The sequence below is a fragment of the Ursus arctos genome, unplaced genomic scaffold (genome assembly GCF_023065955.2).
Source record: "Ursus arctos isolate Adak ecotype North America unplaced genomic scaffold, UrsArc2.0 scaffold_33, whole genome shotgun sequence".
Classification (NCBI taxonomy): Eukaryota; Metazoa; Chordata; class Mammalia; order Carnivora; family Ursidae; genus Ursus; species Ursus arctos.
This window is the reverse complement of record NW_026623019.1, coordinates 22,656,783-22,677,797: the sequence shown is the minus strand read 5'-3', so window position 1 is coordinate 22,677,797 and position 21,015 is coordinate 22,656,783. Positions and strand designations below refer to the sequence as shown.

The 21,015-nt window shown below is 39.4% G+C and overlaps 1 protein-coding gene across 2 annotated transcripts in view; it reads left to right on the top strand.

Moving 5' to 3' along the window:
- Positions 1-3,204: 3,204 nt before the first annotated feature.
- Positions 3,205-21,015, top strand: part of KIF27 (kinesin family member 27) — an 80,674-nt gene continuing 62,863 nt past the window's right edge. Inside the window, exons 1-3 of one of the 2 annotated variants that reach the window (XM_026518774.4) lie at positions 3,205-3,357; positions 8,772-9,155; positions 18,065-18,265. In XM_026518774.4, coding sequence (XP_026374559.1) covers positions 8,858-9,155; positions 18,065-18,265 — 499 coding nt within the window. In that variant the 5' untranslated portion in view covers positions 3,205-3,357; positions 8,772-8,857. The remainder of the gene's footprint in view (positions 3,358-8,771; positions 9,156-18,064; positions 18,266-21,015) is intronic. The other variant, XM_057305568.1, reaches the window with a different exon arrangement.

Genomic DNA, 21,015 nt, shown 5'->3' with positions numbered 1-21,015 from the left:
CATGTGATTCTTTGTCCATGTATCTATTTAGGATGACAAGAGGTGAGATTATGTATAAAAGTGACTCTTGCTAAATGCTTGTGGGTTACGTTATGAAAAGTTGCTGCCAACTTTACTGGTGAGAATGGCTTATTATTTTAATTTGCATTGCTTGGTTTATTAGTGAAGTAAAATGTCTTTGGCATGCAAGCCAGACTTCAGCTTTCTTCTAATCTTCTGCCTCCCAGGTCTACAGGGTCAATCTCTGGTTTTGTCCAGCACTAGACTGGACTTCCGGACTGGCATATCTTTAAGTTCCTACAAACAACCTCTGTCACAAATGCCTCAGTTAGCACCACAGACTTCACTGAAGATTTTGCTGGAGAAAGAGGAAGGGTTCACGTTGCACAGGTCTCAGCATGCAGCCTGAGGATCCCTGTTAGCCATTTCCGTTCTCCCTGGAATTCCCTTACCAGCTGTCTTCTCCCTCCCCTCTGATTCAACCTCTTCCCAACACCTTCCCCTCCCTCCATCTTAGTCATTTCTTTTCAAGAGCAGTCAAATAATTCTTCTCCTGGTCTCATATGAGCAATATTTTGCTCTTTTCTGAAGCCCGGGTACCAACAAACTCAAATCTGGCTGTAAGCTCCAAAGTGTCTCCTCAGCAGAATTGTGTCTCTGTGCAGGGGTCTCTCATTCCAGCTACTAAAGGTAATATCTCATGGCTTTGAAAGCAGCCTTCAACTACCTCCATTTTGACCTCAAACTTTCTTCTTTTTTAAAAAAGATGTATTTATTTATTTTAGAGAGAGGTGAGGGGAGGGGCAGAGGGAGAGAGAGTCTTAAGCAGACTCTGGGCTTGAGGCTCGGAGCCCAGCTCCCAACATGGAGCCCCATGCGTGACTTGATCTCACAACCCTGAGATCAGGACCTGAGCCAAACCCACTGCACCACCCAGGTGCCCCACTGACCTCAAAGTTTCTAATGAAGTTCTTCTTTCCAGCTTATCTCTTTTAACTCAGGCAAAGGATCCTGTGGGCAAAGCATCTCCTGATGGGAACAAAAACTACCCCCTCAAACAGTGATGACTGCCCTGAGCCAGCAAGAGCCCATGTGACTGACCCCAAGACAATGGTTGCTTTGAGTTTCGCTGCCCACCTGCACATACCCTCCCACTTCTGCTGCACATATTCCTTATGTAAACTTGGAAGAATTTTCAGCACTTTGGAGACAGTCTTTGAGATGCTAGTCTGCTCTCTTTCCGGTGTTGGCCTCACTGAAATAAATTCCTTTCCTGTTTCGCCACCACTTGTCTCTCTGCCTTCAGATTTTGTCAGGAGCCAGTGGCCGAACCTGGTCTGTTTGGGACCCTACTTCTGAAAATAGCATGGTTCTGCAAAAACTTTTGTAAGTCAAAACGGTGTAAAGTGAAGAAGCAATTCTCATTAATTTTTATGCAAAAAAATTTGACCATTCCCAAACCCCAAAAATGACCTGTTGTAATTCTTTTCTGATACCTTAGGACACATCTTGCTAATAAATGCATAAAGTAAATCAAGATAAACTATGGATGCTCACAGACACATTCAAAAATATGGGGGCTTGATGCCCAGGGCAGAGTGTAGTTCTCCTGAAGGCGGTTGGTGGGGCCACTCTCCTTTCCCGGGGTGCCCACTGCCTCTGTAAGGGTTGGTTGCAAAACAAATGCTGAACCTTATTTTGGCTTTCACCTTTTATCATAAAAGCGAAAATCCTCTTCGGATTTCTTCCAGTTAGCAAAAAGAGGTAATAATGTAGGTCTTTCAGCCAAGAGGCATAGTGAGAACTTTTGAAAAGCAGGTGATGCCTGTAATTCAATTTAATAACTAAGCAGCTTCCCCCCCCCCCACCTTCATTCCTAAGTTTCATGAGAGAGGGGATGCTTTTTGAAAGTTACTTAAAAAAATAAAAAGTCTCTTGGGAGAAAATGCTTGGATTGTGCTACTAAAAATGGCAGGCATGGAGGCATTTAAAACTAAATTGGAAAAGTTAAACACAGAATTTCCATATGACTTGGCAATCCCATTCCTAGGTCTATACCAAAAGAACTGAAAACAGATATTAAACAAATACTCCTACATGAAACTTCCTAACAGCATTATTTATATTAGCCAAAAAGTGGAAACAACCCACACGTCCATCAAATGATGAATTGTTAAATAAAATGTGGTATGCCCATACAATGGGATATTATTCAGCATCAAAAGGAATAAAATCACTGATACATGCTACAACATGGGTGGACTAGGAAAGCATTGTTTAGCAAAAGAAGCCAGACACAGAAGTCCACAAATTGTATGACTAGGTGAATCCAAAATGCCCCAAACAGGTCAATGGATACAGACAGAGAAAGCAGACCGGTGGTCGCCAGGGACTGCGGGAACGCGAGCGACTGTCCTGACACGGGGATTTCCTTTGGGTGATGACAGTGTTTCGGAAGCAGAGGTGATGTTGCACAACATTGTGAATATTAATGTATACCTTACAACGGTTTGATGTATGTTATACGAACTTTACTTCAATACAAATAAACGGGGGGGGGGGCGCCTGGGTGGCTCAGTCGTTAAGCGTCTGCCTTCGGCTCAGAGCGTGATCCCGGCGTTATGGGATCGAGCCCCACATCAGGCTCTTCCGCTGGGAGCCTGCTTCTTCCCCTTCCACCCCCCCTGCTTGTGTCCCCTCTCTCGCTGGCTGTCTCTCTCTCTGTCAAATAAATAAATAAAATCTTAAAAAAAGAATAAACCGGGGCGCCTGGGTAGCGCAGTCGTTAAAGCGTCTGCCTTCGGCTCAGGGCGTGATCCCGGCGTACAGGGATCGAGTCCCACATCGGGCTCCTCTGCTATGAGCCTGCTTCTTCCCCTCCCACTCCCCCTGCTGTGTTCCCTCTCTCGCTGGCTGTCTCTCTGTCACATAAATAAATAAAATCTTAAAAAAAAAAAAAAAAAAAAAAAAAGAATAAACCGAACTGGCAGCTAAAATACTGAAATAACGGGAGTCTTTCTCACATTCACTTGGCAAACCTGTGAGAAGTTCCTTTGGTTCCGCGCTCTGAGAGTCCCGGTGAGTTGGCTTTGTAGCCACGCCCGGAGCCGGCCTCCCCCCGCCCCATGGGGCGGGGCTTCTGGGGGTGGGGCTTGCCGGGGACCGGGACCGTCGGGGGCGGGGTCTGGGGCGCGGCGGAGCGCCCGGCCAGGAGGGGGCGCGTCAGGGACTGGCTTCGCCGGTTGCCCGGAGAACACGCTACAACAAAAGGCCCGAGCGGCGGCGGCGGCCGGGCGGAGCGAAGCTGGGTAGTTCTGCGCTGTGCTCGCCGCCGGAGACTCGGGCTTTCTCGAGCCGGTCAGTGAGTGGGGGGCCGGCCTGGCGGGGCCGGGTGCGGTGCGGCGCCCTCCCGCCCTACTGTCCCCGGCGCCCGCGCTCCAGCGCGCCGTTGCGGGGAGGGGGCGCCGCCTAGGGGTGGGGGGTCGGGGGCCGCTTCGGGACGGCTCGTGGGGTGGGGGGGCGGTTGGGGCGCCAGCAAAGCAGAGTAGGGCGCCGGAGGGGGCTGGGGTCGGTGCTGGAAACGCCGCCGAACGGCCAGGGGAAGTGGGGTCCCCGTTGAGGTAGAAGGGCCTGGGGATTAGGGACGCGCGGGAACGCCGGACGGAACCCCACTAAATCGGATCTTGTGTTTCTGGCGCTGGTGCTTCCAACTGCGGGAGCTGAAGGGGATGGGAGGAGGGCCCACCCACCCTCATGGGGGTTTCGCTTTGTCACAGGCCTCCTTTTTCCGTGCGGATGTTGAAACTTTGGTGCAACCCAAGCGCTGTAGAAGTCGGAAAGCCTCCTCCCTCAGAGGCAGGTTTCATTGAGAAAGAACGGTGCCCGAGTTCTTTCTTTGAAACACCTTATAAATAACACTTCGCGCCCTCCAAGTTTCCAGATTTTTGTTTTCCCACTTTACTTCCTCTATTCTCTATCTAGTTATGCATTTGGGACCTTTTCTGAGATATTTTGCGATTCAGTGCCCATTTGCTGGGAAGTTTCTTACGGAAATATTAGCAAACCACAATTTTTAGATGACCATTACTTCTGAAAAACCACGGTCACTGGATGGCAACAGTGTTTGGAGACATTTCTTTTTGATCAGTGACATGGCATCAGTGATCAAAGATTCTCTTGCCTTTCTCTGATTTCAAAACTCCATTGAGTATGCCTAAATATTACCAGCCAGTCAGATCTCACCTTTCCTTACATTTATTGGTGACATAATACATATGCTTCTGATGACTGCAGTTGATCAGAATCTAAAGCATAAGTGTTATGGATTTTTTAATCTTAAATTCTTGAATATTAATCTTTTGCAAGCCATAGGTTTAGGGACCCTTATTTATTAGAATAGAATAGATAGAATTTCTTTTGCCCTTGTAGCTAAGCTTTCCCATTTTAAAAACCTAGAAAGTGAAAATATCGCAATTACACTGCACCTTTTATTAGCAGTTTTGTTGAAAGTAGTTAGGTTTGGCTTAACATAGACCATGCATTTTGTTTTATTGTGATGGTGTAAATAAAAAAATAATCTGTATAATAAAAACTTCAAATGTAGGTGTTTAGAGACATTTGGAAGATGTTTAGAGACATTTGGAAGAACCAACTCATACAGCATCCTTGTAGTTTATTTGGAAAACTTTCCAGTACCAAGTGATTATGGCGTCCTTTAGGATCCAAGAAAAGATATATCATACATAGGAGTTTTTTTTCACAACTGATTTTAACTAGAATGATTAAAACTGCCAAGGTTAGGTGCATTTGTTTATTGTGGCCATTAAATATAGCACGTTGACTCTGTTTTGGGATTTTGCAGCCCAAGGGAGCTGATATTTTTTTACTCTCAGTGGGCTTTTAGTAGAGTGATGTATTTGTTATTGGGATCCTTTTCAGACTATCCGCTCACAAAATTATAATGCACAGTACTGCTGCAGAGTTTTTTAAAGGCTAGCGAATATTAAATATGTCCTTATTAGCATTTCTATAGCAAGTAGGGCTGAAGATGTTATTTTAGTCTATTAATAATCTACTAGGTTACTTAATGATACTGTGGAAGATTCCCCTTCTCTAAAGAGCCCAGCCACACCCCAAACTGATTATTTTTCATTATCTGCACTTAAACATCACCAAGACTACTTGTTACATTTTCTTTTTAGCTTTTTTTTTTTTTTTTTTAAGATTTTATTATTTGTTAGAGAGAGAGAGCACAAGCAGGGTGAGCGGTAGAGGCAGAGGGACAAGCAGACTCCCTGCTGAGCAGGGAGCTCAACTCAGGACTCGATCCCAGGACCCTAGGATCATGACCTGAGCTGAAGGCAGACGCTTAACCAACTGAGCCACCCAGGCATCCCTCTTTTTAGCCAAACATTCATGTAAAAGTTTTTATGAAAACTTAAGTTTTTACTTCTCTTGGGTATATACCCAAAGAGTGGAGTTGCTGGGTCAAATGATAACTGTGTTTTAACTTTCTGAGGAACTGCCAGACTCTTTTCTAAAGTTGGCTGCATCATTTTACATTTCCATCTGGAGTACGTGAAGGTTCTGTATTCTGTATGTTTTCACTGACACTTGTTTTTGTTGTTTTTTTAAAAAAATTATTTACTTATTTGAGAGAGAGAGAGAGTGGGAGAGAGAGAGCACGAGCAAGAGGGAGGACCAGAGGGAGAGGAAGAAGTAGGCTCCCCACTGAGCAGGGAGGCCAGTGTAGGACTCGGTCCCAGGACCCTGGGATCATGCCCTGAGCCGAAGGCAGATGCTTAACAACTGCGCCACCCAAGCGCCCCGATCTGTCTTTTAAAAAAATGTTTTAATATATTAATATCCATCTTCTTAAAAATTGAAGTGTACTTGACACACCCTATTATGTTAGTTTCAGGTGTACAGACAAGTCTATATGGTATGCTGTGCTTACCACAAGTGCAGCTCTCATCTATCACCGTACAACGCTATTGCAATACCATTGATGCTATGCTGTACTTTTATCCCTGTGACTCATTCATTTCATAACTGGAAGACTGTATCTCCTACTCCCCTTTACCCATTTTGCCCATCTCCCCAACCTGCTACCCTCTGGCCACCATCAGTTCTCTGTATTTATGGGTCTGATTCTGCTTTTTATTAGTTTGTTTATTTTGTTTTGTTCCCACATGTAAGGGAAATTATATGGGGAGCACCTGGCTGGCTCAGTCCATTGAGTGTGCAATTCTTAGTCTCACATGGGAGACTCGAGCCCCACATTGGGTGTAGAGATTACTTAAAATAAGTAAATAAACAAACAAACATTAAAAAGAAGTGAAAAAATCATATGGTATTTGTCTTTCTCTGTCTGACTTATTTCATTTAGCATAATACCTTCCATCCATGTTGTTGCAAATGGCAAGATTTCATTCACTTTTATGGCTGAGTAATATTCCGTTGCACACACATACATACACACACACACACCACATCTTCTTTATCCATTCATTTATTGATGCATACTTGGGTTGCTTCCATATCTTGGCTACTGTAAATAATGCTAATAAACAGAGTGGTACATATATCTTTTCGAATTAGTGCTTTTGTATTCGTTAGGTAAATACCATGTAGTGCGATTAGTGGATCATAGGGTAGCTCTGTTTTTAATGTTTGAGGAAGCTCCATACTGTTTTCCGAGTGGCTCACTAGTTCACATTCCCACCGATCGTGCTGGAGGGTTCCTTTTTCTCCACATCCTTGCTAACACTTGTTATTTCTTGTCTTTTTGAGTCTGGCCATTCTGACAGGTGCGAAGTGATACCTCATTGTGGGTTTGATAGCATTTCCCTGCTGGCTAATGATGTTGAGCATCTTTGCCTGTGCTCATTAGCCATTTTTCATATCTTTGAGGAACAAAACTTTTAAATTTGATTAAATCCATTTTATCTGTTCTTCCTCATAAAGCTTATTGCTTTTGCTTTTGGTGTTGTACCTGCCAAACCATTGCCAAACCCAAGGTTATCAAGAGTTACTCCTGTGTTTTCTTTTAAGAGTTTTATGAGTTTTAGCTCTTCCACTTAGGTCTGTGAACGACTTTGAATTAATATTTGTATATGATGTGAAGTAGGAGTCTAATTTCATTCTTATGCATGTGGATATCCAGTTGTGTCAACTGTTTGTTGAACACTGTTCTTTCCCCCATTGAATTGTCTTGGTGCTCTTGTCAAGAATCATTTGCCCATAAATATGAGGATTTATTGGGACACCTGGGTGGCTCAGGTGGTTAAGCATCTGCCTTCTGCTCAGGTCATGGTGAGGCATCAGGCTCCTTGCTGGGCGGGGAGCCTGCTTCTCCCTCTGCCTGCCACTCCCCCAGCTTGTGCGCTCTCTCCTTTCTCTCTCTCTCCAGCAAATAAATAAATAAAACCTTTAAACAATACATGAGGATTTATTTCTGGATTCTTAGTTCTTTTCCATTGATCTTTAAGTTTGTCTTATACCAGTACCTCATTGTATTGATTCCTGTTGCTTGGTTTTAGAATTGGGGAAGTGTGTCCTCTGACTTTGTTCTTTTTCAATATTATTTTAGTTATTCTGTGTCCCTTGAATTTCCGTAAGAATTTTAGGATCAATCAATAAATAAAATTAAAAAAGAATTTTAGGATCAGCTTGTCAATTTCTGCAAAGAAGTCAGCTGGGATTTTGATAGGAGTTGCATTGAATCTGTAGACAAATTTGGGGGATATTGTCATCCTAACAATGTTAAATCTTTTTTTTTTTTTAAGATTTTTTAATTTTATTTATTTGACAGAGATAGAGACAGCCAGCGAGAGAGGGAACACAAACAGGGGGAGTGGGAGAGGAAGAAGCAGGCTCACAGAATAGGAGCCTGATGTGGGGCTCGATCCCATGACGCCGGGATCACGCCCTGAGCTGAAGGCAGACGCTTAACGACTGCGCCACCCAGGCGCCCCTCTAACAATGTTAAATCTTTGAACCCACGAACATGAGATGTTTTTCCATGTATTTAGATCTTCTTTACTTTCTTTAACAATATTTTATAGTCTTCAGAGTATAGGTTTTACATGTCTTTTATTTCTAAGTATTTTATCCTTTTTGATGCTACTATAAATGGAATTGTTTTCTTAATTTATTTTTCAGGTTCATTGTAAGTATAGCTACCAATTTAATTTTTAATGTATTCTACGAGCGATTTTCAGAGATAAGTACAACATAAGAGTGGAAAAGCAGTTTTTCAGTTAGTTTTGATTATTTTTGAAAAAAAATTGATTTAAAGTTATAGAAATCCTTAAAACTATTTTCTTGGATTTATTTCTAATATTTGTGGCAAAGAGATGTAGCTATAAAATCTTATAAAGAGTTTGCTTTCAACACATGTGTACAATTACTCAATTATTTCCTTGCCTTAATTTTGTAACTCCCCAGTTATTCAATATTTAGATTAATGAACTGGGAAACATATTACTGCTACAGAAAGAATGGCATGATGGAATCCTATGCACTTATCTCTTAGCTTTATCATTTATCAACTCATGGCACTTACCCCTTAGAGTGTTTCGCAGCAAATCCAGACATTTCGTATCATTTCATCCATAAATTATAGGTATATTTTTATAAGATAGATTTACTTGTTGTAACTATCTCCTTTTGGAACAAAACCTGCTTTAACTGACTTTGTTTTAGAAGATGGTTAGTTTATTAGGATAGAGAAGTCCATAATTAAATTTTGTTTTTATTTTGATACACAGGAGTCCAGATCTTTCATAAAATGGATGTTTCTCACACTACATACTGAATATTAAGTAGAAAGTTATTTGGTAAAATCTAAGCTGCTATGGAAGAAATACCAGTAAAAGTTGCTGTAAGAATCCGACCTCTGCTGTGCAAGGAAGTTCTTCATAATCATCAAGCTTGTGTGAGAGTTATTCCAAACACCCAACAAATTATCATTGGGAGAGATAGAGTCTTTACGTTTGATTTTGTTTTTGGCAAAAATTCCACTCAAGATGAAGTTTATAATACATGTATAAAGCCGCTAGTGTTGTCACTCATTGAGGGCTATAACGCAACCGTTTTTGCCTATGGACAAACTGGATCCGGGAAGACCTACACCATTGGAGGAGGCCATGTTGGTAAGATTCTTATATTCGACTTTTATTTGAGACACTAGAGGGAAGCTAAAATATGACTACCTGACGCATAGTAGGTGCTCAGCATATTCACTGAATGAAATAATCTATAGGATAATCAGATGTGTTCATAAGATCATCATCTTTGAAAGATTTATTTTTAAATGTTGAAGTTTCATTCAATAGTTCAATTTGTGATTACATTTGATTAAGGAAACAAGTTTAAGACAGTGTTTAGTGTTCAGCCCTTTGCCATTTTTTCCCAGTCTTATTGAGATATAATTGACGTATAACTTCGTATTAGTCCAAGGTGTACAATATAATGACTTGATATATGTATATAATGCAAAATGATTAGCACAGTAAGTTTAGTTAACATCAATCACATCACAGTTATAAAGTTTTTCTTGTGATAAGAACTTTTTTTTTTTTAAAGCTTTTATTTATTTGAGAGAGAGAGAGAGACAGCCAGCGAGAGAGGGGACACGAGCAGGGGGAGTGGGAGAGGAAGAAGCAGGCTCCCAGCGGAGGAGCCCGATGTGGGGCTCGATCCCATAACGCCGGGATCACGCCCTGAGCCGAAGGCAGACCCTTAACGACTGAGCCACCCAGGCGCCCCATAAGAACTTTAAAAAAAAAAAAAAGATTATTTATTTATTTATTTGAGAGATAGAGAGCTAGAGAGAGCACAAACAGGGTGAAGGGCAGAGGGAGGAGCCGACTCCCCGCTGAGCAGGGAGCCTGATGTGGGACTCAGTCCTGGGACTCCAGGATCATGACCTGAGCCTAAGGCAGACGCTTAACCTACTGAGCCACCCAGGTGCCCAAGAACTTTTAAGATCCAATATTTTAGCAACTTTCGAATACACAATATAGTATTGTTAACTATAATCTCCATGCTGTACTTTACATCCTCAGAACTTAACTTTTCTTATAACTGGAATTTTTTATGTTTTGACTATCGTCACCCATTTCCCCCACTTCCTGCCTCTGGCAACACTTTCTTGTTTTGAATAGAACTTAAAGTAGAAAGAAATGAGAGTTCTGCAACCAGAACTTCAGGGCAGTAAGAATTTATTACGTGGTGTAAGGTGTCTATTTTTCCCATTTTTAAGTCACATTTTTATTTTACTTTTTCAGTTTTATTGAGGTACAATTGACAAAATTGTACAAATATTTAAAGTGTACATCATGGTGATTTGATAAATGTATACGTTGTCAAAGGATTCCTCCAATCTAGTTAACATATCCGTCACCTCACATGTAAATATGGATTTCTATTTTATTTTTTTAAGATTTTATTTATTTATTTGAGAGAGAGCAAGCAGGAGAGCACGAGCTGAATGAGAGGCAGAGCAGAGAGCCCGATGTGGTGCTCAGTCCCAGGACTCCAGGATCATGACCTGAGCCAAAAGGCTTAACCGGCTGAGCCACCCAGGCACCCCTGGATTTCTATTTTAAATACTAAATATTTAGGATATAATTTCTCCTGCTTGTAATTCTAATTTGGAAAGGTGGAATCGCTAGAATTTCCTGTAGACTTGGAAGGAAACTTGAACATCATTGCTCTTTATTTCTAAGTCTGGAGTTGCAGCTACGGAGCGCTCAGCGAAGGACTTGTTCAGTTACAGGGCTAGCGACAGCTGGGATTGAAAGCCGCGCCTTCTGTTGAGATTGTTTACTGTATTGGTATTTTTCTACTAAAAGCAAACTTTTGAGTATTGTACATATATATGTATTCCTGTCCAAAATTATTGCTAGTATTCTGTATATGTGTAATGAAGCAATATATTTTCTACTTTCATACTTTACAAATATAGAATCTGTGACTTTCAGAAACATTTTTCATTACATGTAAGGATTGTGGGGAAGAATTGGAGGCTGGCTGTGTGGCTTGAGGAAGCCCTGACTGCAAAGATTAAATGGAGGGGCCATAAGTGCCCGTTAACCCCCGTCCCACCACCACCATTTTTAGAATCCCTGTTATACAGGATTTAGGACATTAAAGATACTAGATTATTTAGGTCTCAAAATAAAAAATTTCATCTTTCCACCGTAAGTTGTGTGTGTGTGTTTTTTTTTTTAAGGATTGTAGCCTTTTTTTATTGGCAAATGTTTTATGATCTTTAAGACTCAGTATGTTCTTTATTCTAATAAGAGTTATAAAATGTTTAGAGCTTGGTGACTTAGTTATAGTATATTGCTTTTATTAAGAGGCCATGCATACAATTTTAATACCTTAAGGGAAAAAGTTATTAAGTTTATTTATTATCCTAAAATATTTTAACTGCTCTAAAATACTTTATACTTGGTAACACCATTAGAATCAGTTTTTGATTTTTTCCCCCTAGCTTTTTTTATTCTTTTTTTTTTAAATCATCTTTTTCATCATGATAAGTGTACTCTTTAATCCCCATCCCCTATTTCCCCATCACCCCCTCAGCCTCCCCTCCAGTAACCATTTTCTGTAATTAAGAGCCTGTTTCTTCGTTTGTCTCTTTTTCCCTTTGCTTGTTTGTTCCTTAAATTCTACATATGAATGAAATCATATGGTATCTGTCTTTCTACGACTGACTTATTTTGCTCAGCATTATACTCTTTAGCTCTCTCCATGTGCTTGCAAATGGTAAGATTTCATTCTTTCTTAATGGCAAATAATTCCATGTCATGTGTGTGTGTGTGTGTGTGTGTGTGTACACTACATCTTCTTTATCCATTCATCTGTTGATAGACACTTGGGCTGCTCTCATAGTTTGGGTAAATACCGAGTAGTGCAACTACTGGATCATAGGGTAGTTCTATTTTTAAGTTTTGAGGAACCTCCATACTCCTTTCCATAGTGCCCGCACGAGTTTGCATTCCCACCAATAGTGCAAGAAGGTTCCTTTTTCTCTATATCTTTGCCAACACCTGTCGTTTCCTGTGTTGTTGATTTTAGCCATTCTGACTGGTGTCAGGTGGCATTTCATTGTAGTTTTGATTTGTATTTCCCTGATGAGAGATGTTGAGCATCTTTTCATGGGTCTGTTGGCCACCTGGATGTCTTTTTTGGAGAAATGTCTGTTCATGTCTTCTGCCCATTTTTTTTTAAGAGGTTTTTTTTTTGTTTTTTTGTTTTTTAAGATTTTATTTATTTGACAGAAAGATAGCTAGAGAGGAAACACAAACAGGGAGTGGAGGAGGGAGAAGCAGGCTTCCTGCTGAGCAGGGATCCTGATGCGGGGCCCAATCCCAGGACCTCGGGACCACGACCTGAGCTGAAGGCAGACTATCAATGACTGAGCCACCCTGGTGCCCCTGCCCATTTTTAAATCGGATTATTTGTTTTGGGGTGTTGAGTTGTATCAGTTCTTTATAAATTTTGGATACTAACCCTTTATTGGTGTTATTTGCAAATATCTTCTCCCATTCAGTAGGCTTCCTTTTAGTTTTGTTGACTATTTCCTCCGCTGTGCAGAAGCTTTCTATTTTGATGCAGTCCCAGTAGTTTACTTTGGCTTTTATTTCCCTTGCTGCAGGAGACGTATCTAGAAAAATGTTGCTACGGCTGATGTCAGAGACCTTACTGCCTGTCCTCTCTTCAAGGATTTTTATGATTTCAAGTCTTACATTTAGGTCTTTAAACCATTTTGAATTTATTTTTGTTTATGGTAAAAGAGGGATTTCATTCTTTTGCGTGTAGCTGTCCAGTTTTCCCAGCACCATTTGTTGAAGAGATTGTCTTTTTCCCATTGTATGTTCTTCCTTTGTCAAGGATTAATTGACCATATAATTATGGGTTTATTTCTGGGTTTTCTGTTCTGTTCTATTGATCTGTGTGTCTGTTTTTGTGCCAGTACCATACTGTTTTGATTGTTGCAGTTTTTTAAAATTTAAATTCAATTAATTAACATATAATGTGTTATTTGTTTCAGGGGTACAGGTCTGTGATTCATCAGTCTTATATAATACCCAGTGCTCATTACAACACATACCCTCCCCAATGTCCATCACCCAGTTACCTCATCCCTCCACCCTCCTCCCCTCCAGCAACCCTCAGTTTGTTTCCTATAATTAAGAGTCTCTTATGGTTTGTCTCCCTCTGTGGTTTCATCTTGTTTCATTTTTCCCTCTCATCCCCTATGACCTTCTGCTTGTTTCTTAAATTCCACATATGAGTGAGATCATATGATAATTGTCTTTCTCTGATTGACTTATTTCACTTAGCATAATACCTTCTAGTTCCATCCACGTCATTGCAAAAGGCAAGATTTCATTTTTTTGATGGCTGTGTAATAATTCTGTTGTATATATATACCACATCTTCTTTATCCATTCCTCTGCCGATGGACATCTGGGCTCTTTCCATAGTTTGGCTATTGTGGACATTGCTGCTATAAACATTGGGGTGCAGGTGCCCCTTTGGATCACTACATTTGTATCTTTGGGGTAAATACCCAGTAGTGCAATTGCTGGGTTGTAGGGCAGCTCTATTTTCAACTTTTTGAGGAACCTCCATACTGCTTTCCAGAGTGGCTGCACCACTCTGGGAACCAACAGTGCAGGGCGGTTCCCCTTTCTCCGCATCCTCGCCAACATCTGTTGTTTCCTGACTCGTTAATTTTAGCCATTCTGACTGGTGTGAGGTGGTATGTCATTGTGGTTTTGATTTGTATTTCCCAGATGCCGAGGGATGTTGAGCATCTTTTCATGGGTCTGTTGGCCACCTGAATATCTTTTTTGGAGAAATGTCTGTTTATGTCTTCTGCCCCTTTCTTGATTGGATTATTTGTTCTTTGGATGTTGAGTTTGGTAAGTTCTTTATAGATTTTGGATACTAGTCCTTCATCTTATATGTCATTTGCAAATATCTTCCCCCATTCTGTTGGTTGTTTTTTGGTTTTGACTGTTTCCTTTGCTGTGCAAAAACTTTTTATCTTTTTTTTTTTCAAGATCTTTTTATCTTGATGAAGTCCCAATAGTTCATTTTTGCCTTTGTTTCCCTTGCCTTTGGAGACGTGTCTAGCAAGAAGTTGCTGCAGCCAAAGTCAAAGAGGTTGCTGCCTGTGTTCTCCTCTAGGATTTTGATGGATTCCTGTCTAACATTGAGGTCTTTCATTCATTTTGAGTCTGTATTTGTGTATGGTGTAAGGAAATGGTCCGGTTTCATTCTTCTCCATGTGGCTGTCCAATTTTTCCGGCACCATTTGTTGAAGAGACTGTCTTTTTTCCATCAGATATTCTTTCCTGCTTTGTTGAAGAATAGTTGACCATAGAGTTGAGGGTGCATGTCTGGGTTCTCTGTTCTGTTCCATTGATCTATGTGTTTGTTTTTGTGCCAGTACCATACTGTCTTGATGATAACAGCTTTGTAATAGAGCTTGAAGTCTGGTATTGTGGTGCCACCAGCTTTGGTTTTCTTTTTCAACATTCCTTTGGCTATGGGGTCTTTTCTGGTTCCATACAAATTTTAGGATTATTATTCCAGTTCTGTGAAAAAAGTTGAGGTATGGGATTACATCGAATGTGTAGATTGCTCTAGGTAGCATAGACATTTTAACAATATTTGTTCTTCCAATCCATGAGCTTGGAATGTTTTTCCATTTGTGTCTTCCTCAGTTTCTTTCATGAGTATTCTGTGGTTTTCCGAGTACAGATCCTTTGCCGCTTTGGTTAGGTTTATTCCTATGTACCTTATGGTTTTGGGTGCAACTGTAAATGGGATCGACTTCTTAATTTCTCTTTCTTCTGTCTCATTGTTGGTGTATAGAAATGCAACTGATTTCCATGCATTGATCTTGCCACTTTATTGAATCTCTGTATGAGTTCTAGCAAATTTGGGGTGGAGTCTTTTGGGTTTTCCACATGAAGTATCATGTCATCTGCAAATAGTGAGAGTTTTACTTTTTCCTTACCAGTTTGGATGCCTTTTATTTCTTTATTTTGCCTAATTGCTGAGGCTAGGACTTCCAGTATTATGTTGAAAAAAGTGGTGAGAATGGACATCCTTGTCTTAATCCTGACCTTAGGGGAATAGCTCTCAGTTTTTCACCATCGATTATGATGTTGGCTGTCGGCTTTTCATAGATGGCCTTTATTATGTGGAGACCTACTCTGGACCTACTGTGCAGAGGGTTTTTATCATGAATGGCTGTTGTACTTTGTCAAATGCTTTTTCTGCATCTATTGAAATGGTCATATGGTTTTATCCTTTCTGTTATTGATGTGATGTATCACATTGATTGCTTTGTGAATATTAAAGTACCCTTGCATTGTGGGAATAAATCCCACGGTGTGATTTTTTAAATTCTATCATTGGATTCAGTTTACTAATATTTTGTTGAGGATTTTTGCATCTATATTCATGAGAGATACTGGCCTGTAGTTCTCTTTGTTTGTGGCATCTTTATCTGGTTTTGGTATCAGGGTGATGCTGGCTTCAAAGCATGAATTTGGAAGTTTTCCTTCCTCTTGTCTTTTTTGTTTGGAATGGTTTGAGAAGAATGGGTGTTAACTTTTTTTTTTTTTTGAAGATTTATTTATTTATTTTAGAGAGAGAGCAAGAGCAGGGGGACAGGCAGGGGCAGAGGGAGACAAGCAGACTCTGCTGAGTGGGGAGCCTGATGTGGGGCTTGATCCCAGGACTCCAAGATCATGACCAGAGCCGAAATCAAGAGCTGAATGCTTAACTGACTGAGCCACCCAGGTGCCCTAGAAGAATGGGTATTAACTCTTCTTTAAATGTTTGGTAGAATTCTCCTCTGAAGCCATCTGGTCCTGGATTTTTGTTTTTTTGTGAGTTTTTGGGTTACTGATTCAATTTCATTGCTAGTGATTGGTCTGTTCAAAATTTCTATTTCTTCCTGCTTTGATTTTGGTAGGTTATATGTTTCTAGGAATTTATCCATTTCTTCTAAGTTGTCCAATTTTTTGTCATATAGGTTTTCATAATATTCTGTTATGCCTGTGGTGTTGGTTTTTATTCCCCCCCCTCCATTAGTAATTTTGTTTATTTGGGTCTCTGTCTCTAGACATTTTTCTAGGCATTTTAGAAATACACATGTAGTTTTTTTTCTTGTTGTTTTGTTTGTTTAATGAGTTATCATACCTGTGATTCTATAACTTTCTTTTTGCATTTGACAATATAAAATATTCCATTACTTCCCATTATGGGTCATAGAATTTCACTCATTTTTTGGACTACATAATATTCCACAGTTTGAATGGACCATAGTTCCTCCATTCCAGTATGAATGGACATTTAGGTTGTTTCTGATTTTTACTATCATAAAAAAGTTACAGTGTGTATCTTTGCATATTTAACTTTGCACCATTGTGTTAGTATTTGTATAAAATAGATTCCTAGAAGTGGATTTATTGAGTACAAAGAGAATGCACATTTAAAACATAAATAGATACTGACAAATCACCCTCCAAAAAGGCTGTACTGGTTTCAGTTCCTACCACCAATAAATGAAAGCCATTTGCTCATATCCTTGTCACTTACTGGATATTATAAATCCAAAATACATGTATTTTTGTCATCTAATAGGTGAAAAATTGTACTTTGTTGTTTGAAGTTATGTTTCTTGGTATATTAGTGACATTGGTTAACTTTTTTTTTTTTTTTTTAATCTCCCAGGCTGTTAAGGACACCAATTCTGGGTCAATCATGTGCTGTTTGATTTTTAAATAATGGTGTTTTTTTTCCTCCAATACAGAATTTATCGAGCATTTGTAGTGTCTAGGGTACCATGTTAGGCACTGTGGCAGAAAAATAATCTCTTATTTTTCAAAAGGTGCTTATTTACTAATATTCATTTTGCTACTTCTGAGAACCTTGGATTTACTGACTTGTACCGGGCATAACACTCTCTAGAAATTCTTGTGTGTTCTTTAAATAACAAAAAATAGCTAAATAATGGCTGTTGAGTTATAAAACTTTGCAAGTTCTTTCTCTGAAACAGTCTATCTCAGGAATGTAAGTATAACATTGAGAAATGTGATATTTAGGTTACTAAAATACATAGAAGCTTTATTATAGATATTTTTTGAAATTCAGCATTTTGATAAGTCTTTTCAATTATTGTGCTTTGTAATATGTTGAAGTGGGAATTGAATGAGCTATTTCAAATCAGCCTTATATTCTGGCTAATCCATAATGCATTTATTGCACTGTAATTTACACATAATGCTGTTGACTAGTTCCTGGAAACTCTCAAAAAAAGATCTTCAGGGGCACCTGGGTGGCTCAGTGGGTTAAGTGACCAGCTCTTGATTTCTGCTCAGGTCATGATCTCAGAGTCCTGGGATGGAGGCCTGTGTTGGCTCCAGACTCAGCAGGGAGTCGGCTTCCCCTCTCCTGCTCCCTGTGCCCCTCTCCCCACTCGCAAGCACACTCTCTCTAAAATAAGTGAAATAAATCTTAAAAAAAAAAAAAAAAAGCGATCTTCAATCTTCACTTTTTCCTTTGGATTAGAAAAGCCTACAGCTTCCTTTACTTGCCACATGATGGCAGTCTTGCATCTTAATTTAGGTGAAAGGCAGTCCAAGTTAATAGAGGTTCAGATTTTCAGGATGCTTCCCAAGATCTACACATTGGTAATTTTCAACCTGGAAGCTGTTTTTAAGGTTCATTTGCAAGCCAACCTTTTGTAGCTTGGAATGTATTTTCCGTGGAACGATGCTACAAATGGTGGGTAGGTTTCTAAATTGGCTTAACTTACTTAATCTTAAGTCTCAATTTATTCTTTCACTTATTTAAACTAGTAAGACTATTTTAAAAATTGTGGAAATCTTTACACATGAATTTTGCATTTTTGGTTTTAAAAAATTTGTAATATAGGTATATAAGAAACTATATTATAAATTTTGGGTTTTAGCTTTTCTTGTATTTGAATTTTCACATGTGCTTTCTTTCTCTAAATTTTTAGCTTCAGTTGTGGAAGGACAAAAGGGTATCATTCCTCGAGCTATCCAAGAAATATTTCAAAACATCTGTGAAAATCCTAACATTGACTTTAATATTAAAGTGTCTTATATAGAAGTATATAAAGAAGACCTAAGAGATCTTCTAGAACTGGAAACATCTATGAAGGATCTTCACATCCGAGAAGATGAGAAAGGAAACACAGGTAAAGTAGCCTACTTAGTTGGTAGCTTTCATTGGCAAATAGATGTGATTTAATTCAGTTTCTGGATATATTCCAAAGAATCTTTAACATAGACTTCGAAGCAAAATGCATTTGTTTTTACTTTAAAATTGAATAGCTTTTTGATTACCAATATCCATTAAATCATCCAGGCGAAACATAGTTCAGACAGGTTGGTAAGATAAAGTTACTAAGTTGTAACTCAAGGTACTTATTTTCTATAATTGCCCCTGCTCTGCGTTGATCTCCAGTGAGACTTTGAAATAGGCTAAATTCGTTTTCGTGTTTTTTTTTTCTCCCAGAGTTTTCCCCAGAGCAGGGATGGCTTCTTCCTTTGGTGTTTGTCCAAGTTGATCCAGAATTCTCCTTTCTTTCTCTTTGATTTTGTCCCAGCTCATCTACTGCCTCCTTTTTTTTTTTTTTTTTAAATTTGGAGTTTATGTGTTTGCTTCTCCATATTGACACTTACCTGGCCTTTGTTGTGCTTCTCAAGGTCTGACTTTCTGTGCTAACAGCCTGTTAATTTCATTAAATATCCATTTGTTTGGAAGTGGAAGAAGGCTAGAATGGGTCAAAATACAAGTATTTTAAAGAATAACACTTTCTGCTTTTCTGACTTAAAGGGTAACATGCTCAGTGTAGAACACTTTGAAAACATAGGAAAGTTTAAGGAAGAAAGTTGGAGATCATCATTAATCCCAGAACCCAGAAAGAGCAACTTCTGTTTTTGGTGTGTTTCCTTCCAGATTTCTTTTTCTGTGCACATATAAATTTTTTTTAATATACTTACAGCCTTTCGTATAACATTGCATCTTATTTTTTCACACCATTAAATATTTTTCAAACTTATGACTCTTCGTGGTCATGTGGTAATTTTGTCTCCTGAATGTATTATACTTTTTATTTTTTATTTTTTTTAATTTTTTTTAAAGATTTTATTTATTTATTCGACAGAGATAGAGACAGCCAGCGAGAGAGGGAACACAAGCAGGGGGAGTGGGAGAGGAAGAAGCAGGCTCATAGCGGAGGAGCCTGATGTGGGGCTCGATCCCATAACGCCAGGATCACGCCCTGAGCCGAAGGCAGACGCCTAACTGCTGTGCCTTCCAGGCGCCCCTGTATTATACTTTTTAAAATTAATGTTCCATTGTTGGACATTTAAGCTGTTTCTAGATTTTCACTATTATTAATAACACCGACTTGGATATGTTTCTCTCTTCGGAAAGTTATTTAGGTAGAACCTTCCTTGGGGATAAAGGATCCTGCCTGAGGAGTGACTGACTCCTTGAGGAAATTTCCTAGCAGTTAGGAAAGTAAGATCATTCAGACTGCCTGCAGGGGGCAGTGAAGTTTGTTGCCTTATTGGCCCTGTCTTGGCAGCCGTGGCATTCCTGGATGTTTGGAGAAATTGGTTTGTTTTGTTTTTTTAGAAAGAAAGCAGACATGATAGTTTATGGTCTTAGTAGATAATTCAGTGTAGTTTACCTTTTCTGGACAGAATTCAGGCCAATGTTTTGAGCTTCTGTATCGTATAAAATGTAATTGGATATTTTTATCTTTTGTTAAGAAGATACAAAAATAACACGTTTATTGTAAAATAGTCAAATAATGCAGAAGTATACACTATCACTCCTGATAAACTTAAAGGTGAATATCAATTCTCTGAAAGTTTTGGAAAGATGCAACAAATTGTCTTAAGACAAATTGCCGTATGTCTTATATAATGTCCCACTCATGACCAAAATGTTATTTATTTGTTTGGCATATTTATTTAGCTCCTCAGTGTGAAGCAGTGGTTGGTCTTCAACCTGGATGCTGCACCATTAGTATCACCGTGGAAGGTTTTTCAGAAATACTGATTTCTGGGGGCGCCTGGGCACCTTCCAGGTGATTCACAACTGGGTTGAGGACCATAGATAGTGCTAAGCTGCAGCCTAACAGAAAAATTTTATGGAAGTTATCATTTGATTTACAGTTACGTTGTCCTATTTTATCATTGCTAATATTTTAGCGTTCTCTGTTTGTAGTATAGGTATTTTAGAACTTTAAATGTATTTGGTTGTTAAAAAAGGTGTCATGTTGGAAATAATGAAAGCAAAATGATTATTTTTCAAAAGGACAGTGACATGACAGGATCTGAATAAAGAGGAAGCATGACCTATAACCAAGCACAGAATCAGGAGCGTTACAATGGGGCGCCTGGGTGGCACAGCGGTTAAGCGTCTGCCTTTGGCTCAGGGCGTGATCCTGGCGTTATGGGATCGAGCCCCACATCGGGCTCTTCTGCTGTGAGCCTGCTTCTTCCTCTCCCACTCCCCCTGCTTGTGTTCCCTCTCTCGCTGGCTGTCTCTATCTCTGTCGAATAAATAAATAAAATCTTTAAAAAAAAAAAAAGAATCAGGAGCGTTACTGCTCTGATTCAAATCCCAAATCCACCTACTTCTTTTTGAAATATGTTTGAATATAAACAAATAATGTGGGCAGTAAGCTTTGGTTTATTTTTGGTTCTTATTCTGCTATTCTTGAAATAGAAACTTTTTTGCCTCTTTTGAATTGCCATCACTTTTGTTTACCTTGTACTCTGCTATTATGTAGGGCATACCTGTTTTTAAAACGAATAACCCATTTTATTTATATCAAAATTGTCATTTATCATTGGTTATGACCACACAATACCAAAAACCTTAAACCTAAGGATGGTTTGAATAGTAACAAAACTCAAAAGACACATT